This window comes from Neomonachus schauinslandi, chromosome 11 (genome assembly GCF_002201575.2).
Source record: "Neomonachus schauinslandi chromosome 11, ASM220157v2, whole genome shotgun sequence".
Taxonomy (NCBI): Eukaryota; Metazoa; Chordata; class Mammalia; order Carnivora; family Phocidae; genus Neomonachus; species Neomonachus schauinslandi.
In genome coordinates, this window is record NC_058413.1 from 96,046,594 (window position 1) to 96,073,014 (window position 26,421).

The window sequence follows — 26,421 nt, forward strand, 5'->3', positions numbered from 1 at the left end:
GAGCCGAGTGGAGGGGCGAGCGAGGCTCCGGCAGCGCAGGGGAGCCCGGGGAGGCGGCGGCGCGCGGCGGAGCCAGTGGCCGGACATGCCCCGGACCCGGGGCCGCTGCACCACTGCCGCCGCCCGGAGCCAGCCGGCCGGACGCCCGCACGCCTGGGTCCCCCGGCGCCGCGCCGCCCGGGGGCTGCGACCCGGACCCTCGGCGTCCGACCAACAATAAGCGCCCAGACAGCCCCCTCCCCGCCCCGCGCCCGCCGTCCCCGCGGGCCTCGGAGAAAGTGAAAGGAGGAGGCGAAGGAAGGGAGGAAGGAAGGAAGCAAGGAAGGAAGCAAGGAAGGAAGGAAGGGAGGAGGAGCAGGAGCCGGAGCCGTGAGGTTCGGGGCCGAGACCCCAGCCCCGAGCCCCGGGCCGGGCGGGTGTGCACGCTCTCCCGCCGCTGTCCGGCGCCCACGACCATGCTCGGCGGTTGGGAGGCAGGAACCCAGGCGCCCAGCGACCCCCGGAGACCTTCTCCCGGGCCGGGCTGGTATTGAGATCAAGGCGTCCAGGATCAAAAGATCACCGCCTGCCCGCCCCCCTCCGCACCTCCAACTGGCAAGCCGGAGGACCCCAATCCAGTCACCGACCCTGACCTGGTCATGGCGTCCAGCTCCGGCCTGGCGTGAGGACCCCCGACCCGCGCGAGGTGAGGGGTGGGCTGGGGCCGAGGGCGAAAGTCATGCCAGGCAGGCAGAGGCTCGAGGAGGGAGATCCAGTTTGAACTGGGGAGGGGGAACACAGTCTGATTGTCTGTTGCCCTCTGGCACGCACCCCCAGGCTGTTTAAAGGGTGGGGGACGCCCCCAGGGTTAGTGGTGGCTACTCTTGGGCCCCCAGTCAGGTTGGCAGCCCCAGAGCTCAGGGGGGAGGGCTTAGGGGCAGCCAGGGGACCCTGCCACCCTAGCAGAGAGAACAAGGCCGGCCTTGGGCCAGCTGGAGCAGCAACCCTGCCCTGGGGGCTTCTGGGAGATGTAGTCCCCCTCCCAGGCTCACCAACCTCTTGGGTCTCAGCACCCCAGCACTCCTTCCCTGGCTAATGGGAGCCTCCAGAAGGAGGTGCATTAGGATTGGGGATTGCTGGGGTTACCCTCTGCCCCCAAGCAGTGCCTAGGAGCAGGAGGGGCTGTGACTGGAGGAGTCTCCGCGGCCAAGGATTCTCAGTGCTGTGGGCTTGGCTGGGGGGGTGGGGCAGTCACACAGTTCCTTGGAGGTGTCCCTGCACTGCTAAGGGGAGGCTCCCCCTGCCTTGGTCCCGGGGAGCTCTTGGAGGAGGAATATGAGGAAGAGAAGTGAGACTTAAACCTTCTTGCTTGTCTGGAGTATGTCCTATTCCTGGGCTGCTGGAATTTGGTTTCAGGAGACACTGAAGTCTACTCTCCCCTTCTCCCTCCGGGTTGCTGAGAACGAGAGTGTCCCTCACAGTCTGGGAGTCTGGAGGGTGTCTCTCTGGAGCAGTGAAGCCAGGATCTGCTTCTGTCTGTCTGTCCAGCCTCCTTCCTTCCGGGTTTTTCTGACACCCCTCCTCCCGCCTCCTTGAGTCTGTCTGCTGCTTGGGGTGTGTGTCTGTGTCGGGGCCGGGGCGGGGGTGGGGGGGGTGGGCTCTGCTGCCGGGAGGAAAAGTGTTGCTCTGGGAGAGGTGAGCTGGGCATGTGACTGAGCCTTGGGATAGGGGCTCAGGGCCCACTTGATCTTTGGCCTTGGTTTCCTGTTTTACTTAGGAAAGCTGTCTTCACACTGTATCTGCTGGAATCCTACCGATGCCTCTGGGCAGCGCTCTGATTATGACCTCCAGGGTGGGTGGGCTTCCACTCCTCTTGTTCTCCCCACTCCTCAGCCTCTCCAGAGAGCAGCCACTTCTGTGGGGCCTGGCTTATCTGTGGCTCCCTAGCACAGTCTTGCCTTCTCTGGGTCAGGACCACGATTTCATGGCCCCAGGGGAAGAGCATGATCAGGCCCTGTCTTTCTGGTACCATCTATAAGGCGCCTGGTGCTAGAAGCCTCAGGATGCAGTGAGGATGGGCCAAGAAGGTGAGGGGTAAGGGAAATCTGGTGGAGAAGGAAGGTGCTGCCTCCCCCAGGTGATCAGGCTCCTTGGCCCTGGAGAACCACGCCTGGAAGGCCAGGTTCTAGCCACCTCCCTCTAGAGGTTCTCTGCTTACCTGTATTGCTCCTGATTAGGGGTGGGGGTGCGGGGGAGGTTTAATGTTTGAAAGGGCACTGGTTAGGGGTAGAATACCTATAATCTTCCATCCAGGGTAACTCTTGTGCTTGGGATAATAGGGGCCCCATGGCTGGAGATGGGTTCTGGAGGTCCATGTGGAGGTTCAAAATGAGTCTCTAATTCCTGGAGTTGAGGGTCAAGGTGGGAAGAGATTACAGAGTCCTGAAGAAGGATTGGTGGTACACAGAAATCTGGGACTAGCACAACAGCGGTAATGTGGGGCCTAGTGAACTTGCTTATTGAATCTGTGCTGGGCACCCATGCCTCTGGGTACTTCCTGGGTTAAGCTTCTGGGTACCTGGGTTAAGCAGAAGCCCTGGGCTGGAGACTCAGCTTCGCTGAATGCGCAGGGCAGTAGCCTTCTGGGCAGAGACCTAGTGGGTGGCAGTGTCGACTCAGCAAGGGCTGGAATGCCTGGCACCTGCTTTAGATTAAAGGAGATGCCTGCAAAGGGGGGGATGCCGGCCTGTGGGGGAGTGGCTGGGATGGAGCTCCGCGTAGCCCAGGAGTGGGGTGGAAGAAAAGGACCAGGGTTGCAGGTAGCAGCCGCTCTGGCAAGAGTGGAAGGAGCCAGCACTCACCCAGCTCTGCAGCCCCTCCTCCAGGGAGTCTAAGACCCGAGCTGGGGGCACCCCCACACTGGCTCTGGCGCCACAGGCTGAACTTCTGCCCCAGTGCCCAGAGGATGGGGCATCTGCGGGGAGCCAGGGTGTCTGAGTGTCCAGGCTTCCCAGGACTTCCCAGAAAAGCCTGCAAGGAGGTGGGGGGCACTTTGGGTTCTTGTCCTGATGCCGTCTTTACTCAACCTGGGGCTCCTTGGTTGCTGGTGGTGAGGCACCCCCAAGAGCCTGGGTACCCAGGGGTGATGGGGAAATGGCATCCCTTCCTTGTGCCAGGAGCCCTGGGCACTGCCCGGGTGCTGACCTGGGGGGAGGGGACAGAGGGGGATGGCAGCGTGGGAAAGTGGGCAGCCGTGGGAGCCAAGCGGGTACAGGCTGGGTCCCGCGGGCAGGGAGACTCTGCCAGGCCTGCTCTCCCTGGGGTGGGGCTGGCTGTTCCAGGGACTGGCTCAACCTGTTGAGCGCCTCGCTGCTGCAGCTTGGCATCTGTGCCCCTGCCTGCCAGCCCTGGCAGCTGCCCACCATAGCCACACTGGAGGGGCTGCCCCCAGGGATCTGGGAAAAGGAGGCTCCGGGTGGCCAGGGGGCCAGGATGGGTCTGGTAGAGGCTCATCCAGAGAGGGCTAAGTTTCCTCAGGTCCTGTCCTCTTAACTACCAGAGCTGGGCTGGGGCCAGTTGGAGGGCTAGGTAGCCGGAGGCTAGGAGCTGAGGGGCTAGGTGGAGAAGGCCCCCATATTAGTGCTCTTGAGGTGCTGCATGTCGCTTGGATGGGCGGCCCTAAAGGCAGCCTGGAGTTACAGCCTGGAATTTCCTCTGCTGGGTGCCAGGGCCAGGCCTCCAGAGCCCCACCCCCAGCCTGGCCTGACCTCCCCTCCCTGGGAGAGAACTGCCTAGACTGTCCCTGGAGGTTGGGGGAGGGGCAGTAAGGGCATTCTGCTGCCCTGGGAGGGGAGGGGTGACTTCCTGGGTGTGGGGGTATGTTGTACTGCCTCAGTCTCCCCAAAGGCCCCCCTCCCAGGTGAAGAAGAGGGAAGCCCCTGGTTCCCAGGGAGCTGTCTCCCACCTTGCTCTGAGTATGGGGAGCCCTGGGTCCCACGGAGGATCTCTGAGCCCTGAGGGCCCTTGCTGTCCCCCCACTCCCTCAGACCCCTTAGTTTGGGGCCCATCTTGGGGCTCTGCTAGCTGGTGGAGAAGGGGAGCCGGGGTGCTACTCTGTAGGGGAGAAGGTATTGACCACCGCCCATATATGGGGGAAGCGGGCACAGGCAGCTTCCCTCTTCCTCTCCTGAGGGGAAGGGCGGCCTCCCCTGCCTTCTTTCTTTTTCATTCAGTGGCCAAAGCAGAGTCCTCTCCTTCTTTGCCTCCTTTCCACCCCAGGCCCTTCCTGCTTGGCCCTGGACCTCCTGCCCCTCCTAACCTTGGTGTCTCCTCTAGGCTCCCCTCCCTGGGGGGCTGGGATTCCCTCTGCCCCACTCCCTCCTCCAAAGGGCTGGTGGCCCTGTGCTGGTCTGTCTTCCCCTCCCCCTTACTCTCCACCCCCAGCTTCAGCTGGGAATGGCCCTGAATCCAGCATTTCCAGCATTTCGAAACCAAGATTGTTTTGAAATCCCTGAGTACTTCTCCACCCCCCTCTGACTCCCCTCCTCCCCACTAGCCCAGAACTTAGTCCTCTAATCTGACCTCACGCTGTGCATTGCCAGGGTCTGTGTGTGTGAGTTTGAGTGCTAGCACTCAGCCACGTGCATATGCCTGTGTGTGTGTGTGTGTGTGCGCGCGCGTGCAAGCCAGTGTGTATGTGTATCCCAGTGTGAGTGTATCTTCTGTCTATGAGCAGTTCTGTGTGACTGGCCTATGTCTTTTGTGATTCTGGAGCTCTCCTCATTCTCTGGGAGTATGGCAGCCTCTATGGGTCTTGAGGCATTCTTAGGGAGTTTGGGGTTATTTTTAGGAGATAGGTATCTTGGATGTGTATCTTTGGGAATCGTGTCTGTGTCTCAGTTGCACATCCCGGGGAATGTCTCTGAGGAGTGTGTATGCCTGGGGTTTTGTCTCTTTGATGAGTTTATGTGTGTGTGTGTGTGTGTACACGTGTGTGCTCTGCTTCTGTTTCTGCTTCTCTCCTCCTCCCTTTGAGTATGTCTGGTGTGTGTAGTCATAGGTCTCCCTGCAGCAACCTGGGACATGGAGTCCTCTGTCCCTTGATAGGGAGGTTTCCTGGAGTGGGGCCAAGGCTTCTGGCAGTTCCATGGTCCTTGGAGAGAAAGTGGTGGAAGGGGGAGACTTTGGGATAAACTGTCCCCCCTGGGCTGGGCTCTCTTCCTCTGCCTCTCACAGACACCCAACAGCTTGAGGGGTCCCAATACCCTCTTCTTGACCTCATGATACAGTGGTGGCTGACCATAGAGAGGCTAGTGCCCTAAAGGAAGGGCAAGGAAAGGGAGTTAACCCTCCACCCCAGTCATACGCTTCACTGGGGATGAGGAACAGGCCAGCCACATCAGACCTGGGAGCTTGGCGGCTCATTTAAGATTCAGGAAAGTTGACTTCTCTAGCTAGGGGCAGACAGCAAAACAAGACAAGACATTCATATTTCCAGTCTTCACAGAAGACAGAAGGGGCTGGAATCCTAAGGGGGTGATGTTCCACCCCAGAAATATGAGGCATTTGGGGTGGGGCCAGCTGCCATGGTAGCCTGGATCCTGGGAAGTCCTTCATGTTTAATTTCATTCTGCAGTTAGACAGTGTTCTGCAGTGGGGGAGGATGCTGGGGGGGGGGGGGCATTTTTGTTTTTTGTTTGTTTGTTGCCAAAGCGAGGGTGGTGATAGCAGAGTTATGTTAGCATGGGATTCGGGCACTGGGACCCCTGATAATCTCACTATGACTCAGTTTCCCATCCTGGGGTCTCAGCCTCTAACTGAATGCTTTCCTCTAGAAGCACTTGGGTCAGATCAGTGAAGAAGAAGAAGAGGGCCCGGGCAGGGGCTGTTTGTAGGAGTCCAGGGCCTGTGGAGACAGCAGCAGGAGACAGGCAGAGGATAAGCTGTCCCTCCTCTCCCCCCCACCCCCCCCGCCCCGCTGCCCGTGGCCTCTGGTCCCAGTGGGAGGAAGGGAGGGCTAGAGGCACAGGTTGGTACAGTGCTCAGTGACCCAGCAAGGGGAGGGCTTTGGCAAGGAATTTTCAGTTTGTTTCTCAATCTCTGTCTCTGAGACACGCAAACACACGTCACTGCAGACACCTTCAGGAGATGAGCCTAGAAAAGTCACCCAAGTGGCGGTAGGGCAGGGCGCTACCAGATGGGGCTATGTGGAACCAGCTTCATTCTGGCAGAAGACACCCTGCACCTGCCCCCTTGAACTGGAAGTTGAGCCCAGCTGGAGGTCTCCTACCCAACTCCCCCATCCTGGGCCCAGGATTAACACAGGCTGCACAGGGTTAAGTCTGGTTGGCAGGGACACCCCGCTGCCCCCAGTGCAGAGAGAGAGAGGGAGGGGTGGTTAGCAGCTTGCTCTAGTTGGCGTCTCTCCCAGAATTCTTCGGAAAAGAACTCCCCTTTGACCCCCAGTACAAACTGAGCCCAGCCACCAGCCTCCCTCCTGCCTGCCTGTGGGAGCTTCACCCAGCCCCCCGTCCTACTGAACTGCTAAGCCAGATCCTCTCACCCCAGGCCGGTGGGGACTCTGTGTCTTCGGGGGATGAGGGGTGTAGCCAAAGGGACCACACAGGGACGTGGGAGAGGCACCATTCTTTTCTCTGACCGAGGATAACCCTGGGGCTGGCTGGCACTGAAAGCCAGGGTCCTCCGGTCTCCCCATCCATCCCTTCCCCCAGGACCTCAGGCCAGGTCATGGGAGTCATTGGCCCCGCCCCTCTCTCTCTCAGGCATCTTCCAGTGCCTTCTCCTTTCCTGCTTCCAGGATAGGGAGGGGGAGCAGTGTGGTGCAGCAGCTGGGTCAGGCCTGGCTCCCAGCCAATCCACAGAAGTCCTGGAGTGTGTGTTTGGGGGGGGTGGTGTCCGAGTAGCTCAGAGACTTCCTGGAGCTGCAGGCTGTGTGTGTGTGTGTGTGTGTGTGTGTGTGTGTGTGTACACGTTTATGTGGTGTACATGTTGGGGGAGGGACTGGGGTTATGGGAGGAGCAGGGGCCTAGATTGCTGGCTTGGGGCTTCTAGTTGTGACCCTCTCTCCACAGGGAGCCCCCTTCCCAGACCACACCCTTGAGCCTGAGCCCGTCACACAGTACTCCTGAGGTGAGAGCTCCCTGTGCTTTTGTGTGCCCTCCGCAGCCTTCTCGCTGCTCTCATCTGCCAGTCTCCTGCTTGGCTTTTTGTCTTGGGCGCCCTCCTCCTGGCTTTCTGCCCCCACTTCTCCTTTCATTCTCCTGCCCCCAGAGGAGGGGAGCTAACCGCCTTACAACCTGCAACCTGGGGTGTGGGGGTGGGGCAGGAAGGGTTAAAGCGCCACTCCAGTGAAAGTCCCCGGCCTTTTCTGAGCTGGAATCTTTCCCGGCTGGGAGGTGGGGAGCTCCTGCCCAATCACCCCTGGAGGGCAAGGTACGGTTTCCTGGTCATCCCAAGTACTTGTCCCGCTCTGTCCTGGCTTTGGCCTCCGCCGGCTGAGTCAAAGTCAGGGTGGCTACCAGCCACCGTAATGTGGTTTCTGCCCTGGCCTTAGACACACACACACACTCTCTCTCTCTCTCTCTGTCCCTTTCTCCCTCTCTCCCTCTCCCTCTCCCTACTGCCGCCCCCCTCCTTCCCTCCCTCCCCTCCTTCCTTACTTAGCAACAACTCCCTGAATTCACAACAAACAAGCCTGTAGGCTCCTGGGCTGACTAGGGAAAGCTGCCGAAGGCTGAGGACTGGGAGGAGGCACGTCTCTTAGACTGTCCTCGGGAGGGAGGGGCTTCTAATCCCCCCACCCTCCTTCCCTGGCCGGAGGCCACTACCCCTCAGGGACGGGGAGGAAGTCGTCCTGCTTCCAACTCAGGCAATGAAAAAAGTGGGGAGCAGTGACAGGTGTGGCTGAGCAGGTGTGGGGGCAGGGGCTGGACTCCACCCTTCCCTAGTGAGTCCCACTTGACCTTTGACCCCCACCTGGGGAGTGAGAGGGGCGGCAGACTCCTCTCCAGCAGCCGCCCCCCCCACTGTCTCTCTCAGCAGGGGCCCTGTGTTGTTGTCATGGTAACTTGCCTGGCTCCCTTCCGACAATTAGGGACCAGGATGGGTGAGGACGTAGCGGACTGGGGGTGGGTAGGACTGGGGGCTCCCCCGGAGAACTTTGCTCTCAGGGCATCTGTGCTGAGGGGGCGGGGGGTGGTGCCCTCTCTTTGATCTCTTCCCTGGGCAGGAACTCTGGCCTCTAGCCAGGACCTGGGGCACATCGGGCCGGAGGGAGTGTATGTGGCATGAGTGAGGGGCACCTATTGTCCCGTCAGAGCACAGAGGGCTGATTCAGGGTGAACTGGTCTCACAAACTGGTTAGGAACCCAATTGCTGGCATGTCTGGGTTCAAATCCCGGTTCTTCTCATTCTGGACTGTGTAACTTCGGCAAGTTACTTAACTTCCCTGTGCCTTAAAGTGGGGGATCATAAAAGTACTTTCGTGTAGAAGCTGTTGTGAGGATTAAATTAGATCCTGCGTGTGTAGCATTCAGGGCAGGCTGATGCGATGGAATAAATGCTCAGTAGCAGGTAGAGAGCCTCCTCTTCGCTCCTAGCCATCACTTTCTGCCGGGACTCCTAACACCACTCCCGGGGGGCTTTGGCAGGGAAGAACTGATGGCGGTGGGAGGACTGGGGGTGGGGTGGGGTGGGGTGGGGACAACCTTTCCAGTACTTCAGACTCCTAGATTCTGAGACCCTTCCAGACTCACTTTCTCGCTGCCTCAGTCTCCCCGCTGTTGGAGCCAGCTGACATCTTGGTTGCAGGTTCACCAAATAGCCATAGGCCCACAGAGGGGCTTGGGGGGACTTAGGACATGTCCCTCCCCGTCTGCCGGCACTTCTCAGGCTGAGCTCTCCCTCCCCCAGGCTGCTGGCTCAGATCAACTTTAGCACCCCTCCCACCATTCCATCCCTGCTGCTCTGTTCTTTCACCAGGCTGAACGCAACATTCTGTCCTTAAATGGCTTAACTGGCTGCCTCCTCTCCTTCCTGGCCTAAGGGGTCAGGGACCTTCCTTGGGGAGAACAGTGGCAGTGTGGAGCTGTGACATGGATGGCAGCTGTTAGGGTTGCCCCAGGGTCCAGGGTCCCCTGGATTCCCTGTACCCTCTGCCTGGGCATTTTCCCCGAGGGTGGCAGAGCAGTGCCCAGACCTGTGATATGTATAGAAGCCCACATGGGCATGCCTGGCACCTGCCGCACACAAACGGGCAGGGAGGAGGCATCCTGAAGCCCAGAGAAGGGGTGGGGTCATATCAGCATCCACAGTGGCCAGAGGACTCTTTTCGTGGGTGGCATGGTAAGTGTGGGCAGTGCTGGAAAGAGTTCTGCTTCAGCCCTGTGTGCCCCTGGGACAGGGTGAGTGCCGAGGGACACCGGTGAGCAGGGCTCCTGAAGGTCCTGGCATGGGGGATGGGATAATACAGGAGCTGAGGCTTGGGAACCTCTGGATGAGGAGCCCAGGAGTGGACAGCAGGGATGGGATGCCCACAACTAGGGGAGCTCTGCAGACAGGTGGTTTGGATCTTCTGGGGAGTGAGTATCCAAATCTCAGGGGAAAGTGGATTATAAGATGTGGCAGAAGTGTCTGGGATCCCAGGGCTCCTGTGTCTGAGACCTGGGCTTGGCTGGCAGGTAGCTTCTCTGGCCTGGTACCAAGATGGGTGGGCTGGAGCCCCTGGCTCTATGCATCCTCTCCTTCTGGAACCAGAGAGGACACTTCCCTTCTATGGGCCTGAAAGTGAGGGCTCAGGGTTGGCCTGGGCCATGCCTCACTGCTGTGCTGGCCATGCCGCCTAGGCCCGGCCCCTGGGGCCTGTTCCTTGGGCAGGCTGGGGCTATTTTTGGGATCGGGCTGGGGCTCTGGGGCTGGTTTCAGATGTTCCAATGTGAACAGGAGAAAATGGGAACAGATGGCTGGGGGGGTCCTGCTGGGAGCAGGTTATTTTTAGGGCCTTGTTAACCCTTTGGGGGCTTGTGGAGCCACCCTGAGAGGGACAGCCCTCTCCAGTTGAGAAGAGGATAGGTCTTCTCCCTGGACCCCTGCTTTCTAGAACTTCCTGCGCCAGTAGCTTGTCTTGCCCTCTCAGACCCTTCCCTCTTTAAGAACGTGCGTGGCAAGAAAGTAGGCTCCAGCTTCCTCCAGCCCAAACCCTCTAGGAGTCTGCCAAGGGGCCAGGCGGGGAGAGGGCTGCCTGGCTGGGGGAACGCGGGCCACTGTTGACGGGAAACCCCCTTTCACTTGCCTCCTGAGGTTTTGAGACACACACCTGAAGCTAAGAGAGTGGAACCCAGCTTTCTGGGTTCACACTCTGGGTTCAAGTGTATGTCAGTAAAGTTAGTGATGCCCAGGGGAGAGCTAGCTGAGGGAGTTGGCCTTTTCTAGGAGGGCAGAGGAAGAGCCAAGTCTTTGTACTCGGTACCCCTTATATGATGTCCATGGGCCCCATTCCCTTGGATACTCCAAGGACAAATGCCCACCTTTATTTCCCAAATGCCCACAAATCTGGGGGGGGAGGGCCCAGGCAGGGGGTAAAGAAGGGGACATCATGGCCAGAGGTGGTTTCTTGAGGGCTGAGTATGTCGTAGGCATTCTGTGAGATGGTTTCACTGAGTATCTCACCCTATACGTTTACCCTCGCTTTGGAGACGAGGAAACAGGCTCAGAGGGACAAGTCCCCTAGCTCAGACAGGGCGGGATATGATTGGCACCTCGTCTGCCTGACTGCCAACCCAGCCCTCATTGCGCTGCCCGCGTCCCAACCCCAGGAGGTGAGGCTGCTGGGGCAGGATCTCCTCAGGGAGCAGGTTTCTGGAATGAGTGTGGGAAAGGAGGCCTGGGGGCAGGGGACCCTGCCTGTCCCTGGTCTCACAATCCCCTAAGCCCTTCTTGCCTGAGGGTGCCAGCATCGACACCAGAAACCCCGTTTGGCCTTCCTGTCTTCCCTGCGGGAGCATCACAGGCACGCATCCTGTCTCTCAGCCCCCACCCCCACCCCGTCCTGGCCCACAGGCCCCTGCTTCCTGCAGGGTCACGGCCGCCTGCGTGTCAATGTGGGCAGAGCTGGAGGGCCCTCCAGGTGCTGCCAGTGCCAGGGGTCTGGGCCGGGCAGGCAAGGTGAGGGGGCTGGGAGGACGTGTCTGCCGCTGGTGGTACCTGGGGGAGGCCGGGCGTTGGGTGAGGTCCCGCCCCGCGGTGCGTGGTGCGCTGGCGGGCTCTGCCAGCAGTCTGCCCAACTCCAGGCCTCCCACAATGGCCCCATTGTTCCCGGCCGCCAGGCAGTTTGGAGGAGGTTCCTAGGCCACCCCTAGCCACCCCCCCAAACAGGGGCCAGATTAACCCCTTGGAGGACAGGCCAGGTGAGGGCCCACAGGGAGCCACCCTGCCCATTCCTCCCTGCGGGGACTCCAGGCTTTGGGAAGTCACGTTCCACCCACGTGTACCCAGCGACAGGACCACTCCAGAGACTGGGGTCTCCCACCTAGCCCCTCTCCCATCCCCACCGTGATGCAGGTGCCAGGGGCAGGAAGTGCCAGTGGGGTGGCAGGCGGAGACCAGATATATTTGGGCCGGTGGGGCTAATTCCAGCCACCACCGCCTGCCCTACTGGCTCCTGAGCGCCTTTCCTTCCTGTGAAACCAGAGCTGGGTTGGGCCTAGCTCAGGATTTCGGTGGATTTAAAGAGGCAGCACCATCCCTGCCAGCCTGGCTTCCTCTCCCCCTCCCCAGGTAGGGTCTGGGGCTGAGAGAGGACTGAAAAGAACTTCTGGCTCTTGCCTTGCCCCGGGCTAACCCTGGGCCCTTGCCCTGGTTGGGGGTACCAGGCTCTTGGCAGCTCCTCTCTCCCAGAGCTTTGGGCGGGTGGGGTGGGCGGGGGTGGGCTGTGGTTTCCTGTGTTGGCTGTTTGTGCCTGGCCCAGAGTGCCCGCCGCCTGCCTGGGCTTCCTGCCCTGTCTTGTTTCCTTGTGCCCCCCACCCTCTCTTCCCCCTCCCCCCCGAGGGAGGGAGCAGCCAGGGATTGGGCAGCAGCCTTTGGGGGCACCCCACTGCCAAGGCATGACTGTGTCCCAAGGCCTGGACACACTGGCACTGGCTGAGGGAGCCAAGTGAGGTGACTTCAAGCTTGTCTAGGCCTTGTCACTTGTCTTGCAGACTCCAGAGGGGACAGTGGGCACCAGAATGGGCAGAACCCCCCCTTCTCTCCAGAAGCACCTTGTTCAGAGACCCCAGACTAGAGTAGTCTGGGACTAGGAGTCCCCACATAACTGCAGGACTGGGGTTGCCTGACATCACCCTGGGGCTGCAGGTGGGGTGAGGTGGTTTGTCAAGGAGACAAAATTGTTGATTTGCATGGTCTCCTTTGGCAAGAGGTGGGGTGGGGGGAAGTGGGGAGAGCTGCTAGGAACCAGGGCGAGGAGAAGGCCTCTGAGCCTGTGAGTCCCCACATAGAGGGTCCCAGAGCAATACCTTGGTCCTTGAGCAGATTTCCTGCTGGGCTATGAATCCTTGACCTCCCCGCTGGGCTGAGTCACCACCTCAGGAAGAGGAAGTGACCTGGGTGGTAGAGGAGAGCTTCTAGGGACCGAGTCCTGACACCCAGGAGAAAAGGGACCCGGCCCTTGTTGTCTTGGGAGCTGCATCTCCTTGAGCCAGGGGACAATAATCCCACCCCCATGGCTCCAGGAGGGCCCTCGCAGCCCATTTCCTCTCTAGAGGTGTCTGCCCACCGTACTGGGGAGCATGGAGCCTCCAAACCGTTTTCTCACTGCCTCTCCTGGGTAGTTTTGAGCTAGGCAATGAGGCCGGTGAGCCAGCTGGTGAACCAAGCAGGGGCTCCCGGGGCGGGGGCAGCTGGAAATAGGCGGGTTGCCACCGGCGTGTGAATGCACGTTACACCTGTGGCGGTTCTCTGTTGAGCATCCACTGAAGGCATCCGTGGAAGCCTTCCTGATCTCCCTCCCCCCACCGAGGTCAGGTCCACCGGCTCCCCCCAAACCCCCCAGGGAAGGCCATGGGGAAGCAGCTAATCTCAGGCTCTTGTCTCAACAGCCTCCTGGCCTGTACGCCTGACCATTTGCTCAGGTGACTCTCAAAGCCTTTTTGTGAGCACAAGTCGCCACTCCCCACCCTACTCTCTAAGAGGGAACCCCAGCAATGGGCCCAGAGTCCCATGCCTTTCCTTTCACTAATCCCAGGGGTTCCTGCTCGGGTGCTGGGAAGCCCCCTTCACTCACTGGTGAAAAACTGCACCCACCAGGAATTAGCCCCCCCCCATCCCCAGGCCGTCCAGGTGTCTTCGGGGGTGCCCTGAATGTGTAGAGGAGGAGGGGGTCTTTGGGAGCCGGGGCAAACTTCTGAGGGGTAGGGGGGAGGTGTGAGATGGGAAAGTCCTGACTCATCTGTGCTTGACTCAGCTCGCCCTGCGGCCGGGTGGGAGCGAGGGGGTGGAGTCGGAGAGGGGAGGGCCACTCCAAGATTCTTCTGGGGAGGAGCCCTGGTCAGACTGGGGACGCCGGAGAGGACTAATTTCCTAACAGCCCCATTCCAAATTATTACAGGTCCCAAGATTTGAAGCTGTAAACACAGGAGGTAGTGGGTGCCCCTTGCCCTGCCCCTCTGCCCCACAGGGGGCGGGCCCCGTGGCTGGAAGCCCACCTCTCTGGTGCAGGCTCAGATGAGAGACACTGCAGTGCGGGCAAACACCCCAGGAATGGTCACATGACCCAGGGGCACGTCGCTCCCTTTTCCCACACCTCAGTTTCTTCCTGGTGAAATGGGGATAATAATACTGTCCCTTCAGGTGGTGGGTAGTATTGAGGACCCGCGCGGTGGTGAAGGTGAGAACTTGAGTGAGACGCGTCAGCCACAGGCCTGTCCCTAAGCCCAGGTCCCTCTCCAGCCCAGCTCTTAACTGCTTCTGCTCTAACCTGTTGCAGGAGATGGGGGCTGGCCGAGGGAGGCTTCCCCGCCGGGCCCTGGACTTTGGAACCTTCCCCTGAGGAGCCTCTCTTCCCAGAGGCAGAGCTAGAGCAGGGAAGGCCAATATGCCTGAGGTTAATTTAGGGTTAGACTTCCACAGGGCCGGGGCGGGGGGGGGGGGGGAGCTCGCCTCCAGGTCCAGCCCAGCCTCCAGCAGCCCTGCTGGGAGCGGCTAGAGTGCGCACCCGTGTCTGGCTGGGCCGATCACGAGGGCGAGGCTGGGCCCAAGTCTCCTCCCCTCCCCCACCCCGATCGGTGGGGCGGGGGAGGGCAGGGCAGGGGGCGGTTGGGTGAGGCTTCTGTGTTTGTGTGAGTCTGTTGGTGTATCTACGGCCCCGCGTGTCTGTGTGTGCGCGCGCGTGTTCCTTTGTCACTACCAGGCTCAACTTTCTCCGGTTCCCTTGTGACCGGGCCTCAGTCTTTTCATCCGCTCAATGAGTCGGCGCGCTCCCTCTCTGCCGTGGGGCAGCCTGGGCGTCTGCGGGGGCCCCAGGCTGACTCCGTGCTCCTGCTTGGGCCAGCGCCTCCCTCGCCCTCCAGCACACCTCCGCGGGTCGGCGTGGGCGCGCCTCTAGTTTCCTGGGGTCCGTGCGTGTCTTTGTCTCCCCGTCCACGTGTGAGCTGTGAGTGTGTGTGAGTCAGAGTTCGGTGCTTGTGGGTCTCGGAGCCCCTGCCAGGCGGCGCCCAGCGCTGGGCCGAACCTCCGCTCGCCGCCGCCGCCCGCGCCCCGCCCCTCGCCGCACTTGGCCGGGTGTCTGTCCGTGCGGCGCGTGCGGGGCCCGGCGAGGCACGCTGCAGTCCTGTCCGTCTCCCGCTCCTCGCTCGCTCGCTGGCTCCCTCGCTCGCTCTGCCTCTCCGCTCGGGCTCTGCCGAAGGGGGCGGGGTGGGGTGCAGGGGTGGGGGGGAGGGGAGGCTCCTGCATTCTTGCGGTCGGGGAAGGAATCTGAGCCAGCGTTACTGGTCTCCAGAAGAGCCCAGCTGCAGCCCCGGGGCCCCGCCAGGCCTCTCGCTGCCCGCCCGGGCCTGCTGGAATGGGCACGGGCTAGGCCTCGAGCTGGGGGCGGGGCGGGGCATTGCCCCTACCCCGGCCGCCTCCGCGCCGGGGGGCGCCCGGGGGGCGCCCGGGGGGCGGGGCGTGAGGAGTTCCCCACCCGGGGTGAGGGGCGTGCCTGGGAGCGGGAGTCCCCCAGGGGGCCAGAGCAGACCTGACGGCCGCCCCACGCGGGCGCCTTTGCAACCTATCCTTTTAGCGATTTCTGCCTCTGCGGCCGGGGGGGGGGCGGGGGGGCCTGCTAGAGACTGCAAGCTCCCTGAGGGTACGGTGCGGGAGGGATGGGGATACAGTCGGCCTCTAGGATAGAGACCCCACCTAGTAGTCCTCCCTTTCCATTCCCACCTTACCCTGTCTAGCTCCCTAGTCCCAGGGCTGTTGGGTCCTCCCTTCTCCCCTCCCCGTCTTACACCCCCTCCCCAAGTCACAAGTTTTCTCTTTGGGGCTTGTTGCTGCAGTCCGTGCTCCAGTACCGAGTACCTGGCTGGGCCCTGGGCACGCACAGGGGCCGTAGCCCCACTGTGTGTGGGAGCCATGAGGATCCTGGCTAACAAGACAAGGTGTGTGGGTGTCGTGGAGGGCGGGAAGTGTGTGTGTGGAGTGCGGGGAAGGGAAGGGCCCAGTGATCATGGGGCTGAGCTGTGCTGGCTTGGAGAGTGAGCCCTATGGGCACTTGGCTTCCAAGGCCACCGGTGGGCTAAAGGGGGGGTCAGGATGGGAAGGCCTGCCCTGAGGCAGGAGCCCACAGCCTTAATGCCTGGGCCCAGGGGACAGAGGGCACTGGCAATCAGCTATGCCTGCTGGTCTAGTCCCTTCCAGCCCTTGCCTCCTAGAAAACCGTTTGAGCAGACCCCTGCCCACCCCACTGTCGGGTCCAATGGCGCCCTCTGGCCTCAGTCTAGCTGGGGGTGGGAGCCGGAGGGAGGGGCGGTGCCTGCCTCCCTCCCCTTCCCCAGGAGAAGCCGGCAGGCAGGGCCAGGCGGCAGCCGCAGGACAGCAGAGCTGAAATAAATCTGAGCTGGTGTGGAATGAGGGGGGATAAATATCCTCTCCCGTGATGTGATCTTTCCAGCGGCTATTAATAGGTCTCCGGGGAGGGGGAGGCGGTGGGGGGAGCGGGCTGGAGCTTAAAGGGCCCGCAGCCTAGGCTGCAGGAATCCTTGGCTTCCAGCTTCGCTCCAGTCGGCTCCACACACCGCTCCCCTCCCCCTTTCCTCCTGCTCCTGCCTGCCTGCCAGGCCTGCCGGTGGACCCCCTTCAGGCTTTCCCCTCCTGCTCTGAGGAGCTGTCTGGACCAGTGGGTACCACTCTCCAGTGTGCTTGTCCCCACGTCCCCAGGGGAATGGGGCTGGGGCATGAGCAGTGACCCTCAGGTCCTGTGCCCCTTACCTGCTGGTGTTGGGGCACATGGAAGTTGAGGATTAGGACCTTGGAAGGAGACTGGAGACAGCAAACCCTAAAAGAGAGGTTGTTCAAGTGTTGGTCAGGTGCTAGTGGAGGGGAGTTGGCCTGGAGGCACACAGTCTGATGGATGTTGAGGGTGGGGGTGGATTCTGCCACCCAAGGACCTGGTTTCCACTTGAATTGTGGGGTCTGAGAGGTGGAGAGGGTTGCCCTATCTTCACTCCCCAAGGTGGAGAAAAGGCATCAGCCCTTGTCTGAGGAACCACAGAGGGAGATAGGGAATAGCTGGTGGTCTTAAGATGTTCCTTGGCCCCCACCTCCACTACCATTAGGTGAGGCAGGGTGGGGGCAGTTAAAATGCAGGCACGCTAGGCCCCTAGCAAGATTAACCTTTCATGTTTCTCCCACCTTGTCCCAGGTTACCCCACCCCAGGAGGAGAGAAGCTCCAGGGAGCCCGCCGCTGTCCCCGCGCGGCCACTGCCCCCCAGCCCCAGCCAAGCCAATGCACCCAGAAAATAAGTTGACCAATCATGGCAAGACAGGGAATGGCGGGGCCCAGTCCCAGCACCAGAATGTGAACCAAGGACCCACCTGCAACCTGGGCCCGAAGGGCGTGGGGGCGGGGAGCCATGGGGCCAAGGCCAACCAGATCTCACCCAGCAACTCAAGTCTGAAGAACCCCCAGGCAGGGGTGCCCCCTTTCAGCTCGCTCAAGGGCAAGGTGAAGAGGGAGCGGAGCGTGTCTGTGGACTCTGGAGAGCAGCGAGAGGCTGGGACCCCATCCTTGGATTCAGAGGCCAAAGGTACCCCATTTCCTGATCCCCAAGACCCCGACATGTTCCAGTCCAAGGCCCAAGCTTGCTGCCCCTCTTGCCTTATCCGTGTCCCTTGCTCCTCTCCAGCATTTGTGCAGGGTCACCTTTCTCTTACCCGCATTATACCCATCGACTTGGTCATTCTCTCAGGAGTAGGGGTGGCCAGGGTGGGGACTTCTCATCCTTAGGTGCCACCCACGGAGGGGCCACACAGCGTGATGGGGCTTCCGGTCAGCCTTATTCCTCTCCAGAGGGGGAGAGGGAGGTGCTCTGGGGTGAGGAGCAGACCCACACACCTCTTAGGAACCTCCTGGCGTCCCAGCTGGTGGGAGCCTTTGAGCATGCTCTGGGGCCTGGAAGGGTAGCAGTGGCTTCCCCTCCCTCACTGCCCCCCCCAGCCCTAATTAGAACCAGTTGTGGTTGGGGATTATGCTGTGCTTGGTGCTGGGTGGGGGAAGGGAGACAGGCAGCGGGGCTGGAGAGAGAAATCAGAAACAAATGGTGTGGTGGGGGCCAAGGGTTGGCAAAGTGCCCGCCGTGGCCTGGGCAGTGCCCTCTTGGGATGGGGCATCTGAGGGAATGGGCCCGTGGAGACCCTGGCTGTAGGAGGACAGGGCCTCTGGGCACTCACTCTGACCCCTGCCCGCTCTGTCCTGGCTGGGCAGAGGTGGCTCCCCGGAGTAAGCGGCGGTGTGTGCTGGAGCGGAAGCAGCCCTACAGTGGGGACGAATGGTGCTCAGGACCCGACAGCGAGGAGGACGACAAGCCCATTGGGGCCACCCACAGTGAGTGCCCATTGATGCCAGGATCTTGTGGCCCATGGTGCCCCCAGGGGATGGCTGCCCTGGGAGAGCCTCCTTCTCCTCACTTAGGGCTTTAGAGGGCTGAGTCTGAGCGAGGAGCAGGGGTGAGGAGCCCAGGCTACTTCTTTCCTGTCTCACCTGTCGCTCTGTCCCTCCCTGTGCCGTGACAGCTTAGCCCCTGCCTTCCAGGTGCTCAGTGGCCCCCTCTTCCGAGGGACAGAGGTGGTGTGGGGTGGCCCTTCCTGGCCACACCGCCTACACCTCCTCCCATGAATTCTTGGCCTCTGCTGCCACCTACTGGTCAGTGGAGGGAGGGTGGCGAGGGTCCTGCATCCCTGGGAGCCAGACTGTTGGCTCAGCCTCGCAAAGTCTGGCTAAGCCTGGCTGTGTCTCTGGCCCCCTTCCCCAACCTCTAATTGACTCCTGGCAAGTGCCTAGCGTGCTTCACCAGGATGAGGAATGGGTGTGGGTGGATGCCCACTCCTCTCATTCTTTTATTGATCAGAGTGTATTTGGGCCTTGCTCAAGTGATGGGGAGAACCTGACGCTCTCCTGCCCTTGAGAAGCCCACACACATTTACTGGGTGATTTCCCTCAAAGCTTACATCTCTTGGAGGGGAGAGACGACTCAGTGCAGACCGAACTAGCCAGAGAAGGAAGCCGACTGAGCAGATGTTTGTGGGAGGAGCGGACCACGTCCCTGGAGGTGGGGCGCGCAGGCTGGGACTTTAAAGGTCCTCTGGTCCCAGGTGCCCCCCCCAGGGGACTGGCGGTCCATGAGCCTCACTGAACCCGTCAGTGTTAGATGGGGGTGGTCACTGCCTCCCAGGACCCACAGCCCCCCACCACCCCAGTTCGCTTTTATAACATTAGACCGCCAGGATGTAGAAACATTGGAAGAAACAGGGAAATACGAAGGAGAAGGTGCTAACATCCCGTCCCCAGCACTAAGGCATCCATTGCTACTGTTTCCGTTGTACTTGCCATTACGTTCTCGAAGAGTTCTTAGTCTGGGGCAGTCCGATGCAGCGGCTCATAGCATGGACTCTACAGTCAGACCACTGGTTTATATCCTGGATCTCCCGTTTACTATTTGTGTGAACTTGGGAAAGGGTCCCAGTTTCATCCATAGAAATGGACTTCTTCACAGGTTTGGTGTGAGAACTAAATGAATCCATACGCGTCACACTTAGAACACTGTTAGTTTTTATTATTGTTCTTGTACTAGAAAGTTCCTTATCCGAATAAAGCCTGCCTCCTTCCCCTAACTTGTACCTGGGAGTCCTAGCTCTGTGTGTGGAGTATGCACCTTCCTCTTCCCAGGACAGCCCTCATGCACGGAGGCCAGCTCTCAGGCCCCCTCGGCCCCCAAGCTTTTGGCTCTGTTATTTTTTGTAAAATTTGTTTCTCTTGGCGTGGGAATGGGTCCGCTGACTTACCTAGTCCCGTTAATGACCGCACGTAGATCTTTTTGAGGCTCGGGCTTAGAATCCACTTTTTGACCATGGAACAAACTTCACTCAGTGCTCAGGGTGGTCAGTCTATCCTGGGAGGGCACCCACTATGCCAGCCTTCTCTAACTCTGTTTTCTAAGGATTTTTTTCGTTGGCGACATAGTTCTGAAGTTGCTGTAAAAATAGATTTCTTTGACCTGCCCCGCTGTGCAGAGCAGGGAGTTAGTGTTTTCCATTTTATAGACGAAGCAGCAGAGGCTTAAAGCGATGAGCTGTCTTGTTCATAAGGGCACAAAGTCCGTTAGTTGTGAGCTAGAATGCAAAACCATTCATCGTTTGACTCATCAATCTGTGCAGCCTCTTGGCCTTCTCCCCTCACCTGGTCAGAGCATTCGCGGGTACACACACACCCACACACACACCCACACACACCCCGTCATGCGTGGGCTCAAAGCAGGGCTTTGGAGTCCCTGCCCAGGTTCAAACCCCGGCTTGGCACTGACAGGCTGTGTCACCGTGGGTGAGAAATGGCACCCTTCCAGAGTTGTTTCCTCCTCTCTAAAGCAGAGTGTAGGACACCTTCCTCCCAGGGATGTTGTGGTCAGATGGGATCACGTCTATGAGTGTCCTTCGAGATGCCAGGCACAGGGGAGCCTGTTTGTAAGGGTCACATTTCCCCTCTCCTGCATCTCCCTAGGGTCCCCACAATTTCCGTCCGGGTCGAAGACTGGTCTAGGGCAAGTAAGTGTGGCCACCAGACACATACCACCAGAGTGGGACAACAGATCGCCCGGCCGGCCTGAGCCTGTCTATCCCTGGGCATCTCTGGAATGGGGCGGTGGGGAGCACCAGCTGGCTCTCTTTTCTGAATCTGGGCCGCTTACTGGGTTTCTCTCCTCTCCCGTGCAGACTGTAATGTAGCAGACCCAGCCATGGCGGCCCCACAGCTGGGTCCTGGCCAAGCCGCCCAACTGCCCCTCAGCGAGAGCAGCGCTCCGGGACCCCCCCATGGGCCGCCGCCGGGCCTTCGGCCCGACGCCCCTGGGGGCGGGGGTGGGGGTGTCCCCGGAAAGCCTCCCTCACAGTACGTGTATGTCTTCACCACCCACCTGGCCAACACGTAAGTGCCTCAGGGCGGGCCTCCGTTTACCCGGCACCCCTCAGCCTGGGGTCCTGAGTGTTCCGTCGGCAGGGGGCCAGGGCTCAGTTGGGGTGGGTCGGGTGAGGGCAAGGGTTCCCTCCTGCCCCCCTCCCTGAGCTGTTCGTGCCTGCCCCTTCTGCGCAGGGCTGCCGAGGCCGTGCTGCAGGGTCGGGCTGACTCCATCCTCGCCTACCACCAGCAGAACGTGCCCCGGGCCAAGCTGGACCAGGCGAGTGTGGCGCCTCCGAGGGCGGTAGGGTGGCTTGGCCCGTGCCTCCCCTTCCCTGTCTCACGCTCTGCCTCTGTCCCCCCACAGGCCCCAAAAGTGCCACCTACCCCAGAGCCGCTACCCTTAAGCACGCCGTCAGCAGGCACCCCGCAGTCCCAGCCACCTCCACTGCCGCCGCCGCCGCCCCCGGCCCCCGGCAGCGCTCCGCCCGCACTGCCGTCTGAGGGCCCCCCCGAGGACGCCAGTCAGGACCTGACCCCCAACTCGGTGGGAGCGGCCAGCACAGGCGGTGGCACTGGGGGCACCCACCCTAACACCCCGACGGCCGCCACCACCACCAACCCGCTGCCTCCTGGAGGAGACCCCAGCAGTGCCCCCGGCCCTGCCCTGCTCGGGGACGCTGCCCCCCCAGGAAACGGGCAGCGGAGCCTGGTGGGCTCTGAGGGCCTGTCCAAGGAGCAGCTGGAGCACCGGGAGCGTTCCCTCCAGACGCTTCGAGACATTGAGCGGCTATTGCTCCGCAGCGGGGAGACCGAGCCCTTCCTCAAGGGACCCCCGGGAGGAGCCGGCGAGGGGGGACCACCAGCACAAGCCCCTCCTGCCCCCCAGCAGGCCCCCACGGCCCCTCCCAGTGGGCTGAAAAAGTATGAGGAGCCCTTGCAGTCTATGATTTCACAGACGCAGAGCCTGGGGGGCCCCCCGCTGGAGCACGAAGTGCCTGGGCACCCCCCAGGCGGGGACATGGGGCAGCAGATGAACATGATGATGCAGAGGCTGGGCCAGGACAGCCTGACGCCCGAGCAGGTGGCCTGGCGCAAGCTGCAGGAAGAGTACTATGAGGAGAAGCGGCGGAAGGAGGAGCAGATCGGCCTGCACGGGGGCCGCCCTCTGCAGGACATGATGGGCATGGGGGGCATGATGGTGAGGGGGCCCCCGCCTCCCTACCACAGCAAGCCTGGGGATCAGTGGCCCCCCGGCATGGGTGCACAGCTGCGAGGGCCCATGGATGTCCAAGATCCCATGCAGCTCCGGGGCGGACCTCCTTTTCCCGGCCCCCGTTTCCCAGGCAACCAGATGCAACGGGTGCCTGGGTTTGGAGGCATGCAGGGTATGACCATGGAGGTGCCCATGAATGCCATGCAGAGGCCCGTGAGGCCGGGTATGGGCTGGACCGAAGACTTACCCCCCATGGGGGGGCCCAGCAATTTTGCCCAGAACGCCGTGCCCTACCCGGGCGGGCAGGGTGAAGCAGAGCGATTCATGACCCCTCGGGTCCGGGAGGAGCTGCTGCGGCACCAGCTGCTGGAGAAGCGGTCTATGGGCATGCAGCGCCCCCTGGGCATGGCAGGCAGTGCCATGGGGCAGGGCATGGAGATGGAGCGGATGATGCAGGCACACCGGCAGATGGATCCAGCCATATTTCCTGGGCAGATGGCTGGTGGCGAGGGCCTGGCGGGCACTCCCATGGGCATGGAGTTTGGTGGAGGCCGGGGCCTCTTGAGTCCCCCCATGGGGCAGTCTGGGCTGAGAGAGGTGGACCCCCCCATGGGGCCAGGCAACCTCAACATGAACATGAATGTGAACATGAACATGAACATGAACTTGAACGTCCAGATGACCCCACAGCAGCAGATGCTGATGTCACAGAAGATGCGGGGCCCAGGGGACATGATGGGGCCGCAGGGCCTCAGTCCTGAAGAGATGGCCCGGGTGCGGGCCCAGAACAGCAGTGGCATGATGGGTGGCCCACAGAAGATGCTCATGCCCTCTCAGTTCCCCAACCAGGGCCAGCAGGGATTCTCTGGGGGCCAGGGGCCCTACCAAGCCATGCCCCAGGACATGGGCAATACTCAAGACATGTTCAGTCCCGACCAGAGCTCAATGCCCATGGGCAACGTGGGCACCACCCGGCTCAGCCACATGCCCCTGCCCCCTGCATCTAATCCTCCGGGGTCCGTGCATTCAGCCCCCAACCGGGGCCTGGGCAGACGGCCCTCAGACCTCACCATCAGTATTAATCAGATGGGCTCGCCAGGCATGGGGCACCTGAAGTCGCCCACCCTTAGCCAGGTGCACTCGCCCCTGGTCACCTCACCCTCCGCCAACCTCAAGTCACCCCAGACTCCCTCACAGATGGTGCCCTTGCCTTCGGCCAACCCTCCAGGACCTCTCAAGTCGCCGCAGGTCCTCAGCTCCTCCCTCAGTGTCCGTTCGCCCACTGGCTCGCCCAGCAGGCTCAAGTCTCCTTCCGTGGCGGTGCCTTCTCCCGGCTGGGTCGCCTCGCCCAAGACCGCCATGCCCAGCCCTGGGGTCCCCCAGAACAAGCAGCCGCCTCTCAACATGAACTCTTCCACCACCCTGGGCAGCATAGAACAGGGTGAGTCAGCTGGGCCAGGCCGGTGGGGGGTGGGGTGGAGACTGGACTCTGGCACTGGGAATCTCCAGGGGGATGCGGAGGGGTGTTCTTGCCGGGGCAGGCGAGCGCGTGAAGGCATCCATACCGGGTGCAGAGGTGGATGGCTCTGCTTGAGGGGCACATGTCAGCAGCTGAGCGTGAGCTCCCACAGGGAGTGCCATGGGGCTCTCCCAGGCATTTGGAGGGGTTCACACTTGGGCTCTCTCCACTGTCTGGGGGCCCCAAGGCTGCAGGAACTGCTCAAAGACGGGTGGGCGATAGTGATAATGGGTTGAGCAGGACAGTGGGGTAGAGGTGTGCCTGGAGGAGTCAGGAGATCTGGGAGCTGGCCTCTTCCTAACCCACCATGTGAGCAGCCAAACTCGCCTTCCCCTCCCCAGTCACCCCCCGCTCTTTCTGTCTCCCCGCTTCTGTAGGTGCCCTCCCGCCTAGCGGCCCCCGGAGCAGCTCCTCAGCGCCTCCCGCCAACCCTCCGAGCGGCCTCATGAACCCCAGCCTGCCATTCACTTCCTCCCCAGACCCCACGCCTTCCCAGAACCCCCTGTCACTGATGATGTCCCAGATGTCCAAGTACGCCATGCCCAGCTCCACCCCGCTCTACCACAACGCCATCAAGACCATCGCCACCTCCGACGACGAGCTGCTGCCCGACCGGCCCCTGCTCCCCCCTCCACCACCGCCGCAGGGCTCTGGGCCAGGTGCGAGGCAGGAAGGGGGCCGCAGGGAGAAGAGCTGGTGTGGGCACCGGGCATGAGAAGAGTTGCCACGGCCAGCAGTCACTCCTGTGGTTACGCTGGCTCTCATGTGCTCCCAGCGGGCCCTGGGAGTGGGGGTGTGATGTCCCGCATCAGGTTCCCACTTCTCATGTAGCGAAACCAAGCCCAGGGCACCCGAGTGGCCTTTCTGACATCCAGTGAGTGATGTGCCTACGGCAAACTGGGCCAGAACTCGGGTCTCTTGGCTTCTAACCTGAATGCCTGAAGTCCATGCCCCTGCAGCCAGCACAGGCCCATGGTGGAGGCCCTCACCCCTCCTGGCATGAGCCTGGCTGGGGAGTGGGGAAGAACTGAGTCCTGCAGCCTCCCCCAGCTGGGTGCACACAGCTCCTGACCCCCTTTTCTCTCTCCCCACAGGGATCAGCAATAACCAGCCCAACCAGATGCACCTGAACTCAGCTGCTGCCCAGAGCCCCATGGGCATGAACCTGCCAGGCCAGCAGCCCCTGTCCCATGAACCCCCACCTACTATGTTGCCCTCCCCTACCCCTCTGGGGTCTAACATTCCACTGCACCCCAATGCGCAGGGGACAGGAGGGCCCCCTCAAAACTCCATGATGCTGCCTCCAGGGGGCCCAGACTCCCTGAATGCCCCCTGTGGCCCTGTGCCCGGCTCCTCCCAGATGATGCCCTTCCCCCCTCGGCTCCAGCAGCCCCATGGTGCCATGGCCCCCAGCGGCGGTGGGGGCGGGGGGCCTGGCCTGCAGCAGCACTACCCTTCGGGCATGCCCCTGCCCCCAGAGGACCTGCCTAGCCAGCCGCCGGGCCCCATGCCCCCTCAGCAGCACCTGATGGGCAAAGGCATGGCTGGGCGCATGGGCGACGCCTACCCCCCAGGCGTGCTCCCTGGGGTGGCATCAGTGCTGAACGACCCCGAGCTGAGCGAGGTGATCCGGCCCACCCCGACGGGGATCCCTGAGTTCGACTTATCGAGGATCATCCCCTCTGAGAAGCCAAGCAGCACCCTCCAATACTTCCCCAAGAGCGAGAACCAGCCCCCCAAGGCCCAGCCCCCCAATCTGCATCTCATGAACCTGCAGAATATGATGGCGGAGCAGACCCCCTCACGGCCCCCCAACCTCCCGGGCCAGCAGGGCGTCCAGCGGGGTCTCAACATGTCCATGTGCCACCCCGGACAGATGTCCTTGCTGGGCAGGACAGGTGTGCCCCCACAGCAGGGCATGGTGCCTCACGGCCTGCACCAGGGAGTCATGTCCCCGCCACAAGGCCTCATGACCCAGCAGAATTTCATGCTGATGAAGCAACGGGGTGTGGGGGGTGAGGTCTACAGCCAGGCCCCCCACATGCTCTCCCCGCAGGGCTCCCTTATGGGCCCCCCGCCCCAGCAGAACCTCATGGTGTCCCACCCGCTGCGGCAGCGCAGCGTGTCTCTGGACAGCCAGATGGGCTACCTCCCGGCGCCGGGCAGCATGGCCAACCTGCCCTTCTAGCGGTCCCCTGGGGGGGGTGCTGGAGCTGGGGTGATACTGCAAATATGATAACCTTAAAAGAAGTTTCTTCCCCTCCAGTGTTGGGATGGCCTTGGGTCAGGGGGTGGGGTGGAGGGGGTGGGAGGGACTTGTGTGGGGAATGGCATTTGTGGAAACCAGGTGTGCTGGCAGCTTCGGGGGGGGGGGAAGTGGCAGGGCGGGGTGGGGGGTTTGGGATTGGGGTTCCATTTTGGCCACAGGGACTGCCCCTCCCCCGCCCCTCCCCAGTCCCATGGAGCCTCTCTCTCCCCTGGTTCTCGGCACCCCTCCCCCTCTTCAGCTCCGCTTTCAGAGTCCTGTTACGGAACCCTGGTGGGGAGAATCCTGGGGGCAGAGCGGGTGGAGAGGAGAGGCCTCCGCACGCTGTCCCTTACCTTTCTGCGGCTGTCTCCTCAGCCCTGTGTGTTGCTGGAGCTTCACTCTCCTCTTGGTTTCTCTGCTCCCACCCGTTTTTCCTTCTGTCTTTTCCTGCCTCATCCCCTCTCCCTGCTGATGTGGCTGACCCCCTCTCCCACCCCTCCCTGCAGGCGGCTGGCCAGGGGGGCAGGTGCCAACCTCAGCTGTAAATAGAGTACTGCGCTTTCGTGCCGGTGTGTGTGTGTGCTGTATCTGTGCTTTGATAGAAGTCGCAAAAAAGAAAAGTGAAAAGAAACCCTTCCCGCCCCGCCCCGCCCCTTCTTCAAATTATTGCTTCTTTCCACTCCCCTGGACTCAGGACCACGCAGTCCGACACACGCACCCACTGTTTGCCGTGCCTCTGGGTCCGAAAGGACACCATTCCGGTCCCTCCCTCAAATGGGGAACCGACAGATACCCCACA

General features: G+C 61.6%; 1 protein-coding gene across 4 annotated transcripts; it reads left to right on the top strand.

Annotated features, from left to right (window-relative positions):
• On the top strand, positions 1–25,658 carry BCL9L (BCL9 like). Of its 4 annotated transcripts, XM_021696379.1 has the most exons (10): positions 1–685; positions 7,071–7,128; positions 15,531–15,632; positions 16,895–17,280; positions 17,958–18,077; positions 20,459–20,669; positions 20,835–20,919; positions 21,007–23,296; positions 23,752–24,033; positions 24,469–25,658. In XM_021696379.1, exons 3-10 carry the CDS (start codon positions 15,607–15,609, stop codon positions 25,560–25,562), a joined length of 4,494 nt encoding a protein of 1,497 aa, XP_021552054.1. In that variant the 5' UTR covers positions 1–685; positions 7,071–7,128; positions 15,531–15,606; the 3' UTR covers positions 25,563–25,658. The 4 variants fall into 4 exon arrangements, with proteins under 4 accessions (XP_021552054.1, XP_021552055.1, XP_021552056.1 ...); XM_021696380.2 differs by lacking the exon at positions 7,071–7,128; XM_021696381.1 differs by lacking the exons at positions 7,071–7,128; positions 15,531–15,632.
• The last annotated feature ends 763 nt before the right edge of the window (positions 25,659–26,421 follow it).

Excerpts from the sequence above, each read along its gene's own strand:
- BCL9L (XM_021696379.1), top strand. The coding sequence starts at position 15,607 with ATGAGGATCCTGGCTAACAAGACAAG. Across the intron at positions 20,670-20,834 it reads ACCACCCACCTGGCCAACAC|GGCTGCCGAGGCCGTGCTGC; the intron begins GTAAGTGCCTCA and ends CCTTCTGCGCAG. Across the intron at positions 24,034-24,468 it reads GCCGCAGGGCTCTGGGCCAG|GGATCAGCAATAACCAGCCC; the intron begins GTGCGAGGCAGG and ends CTCTCCCCACAG.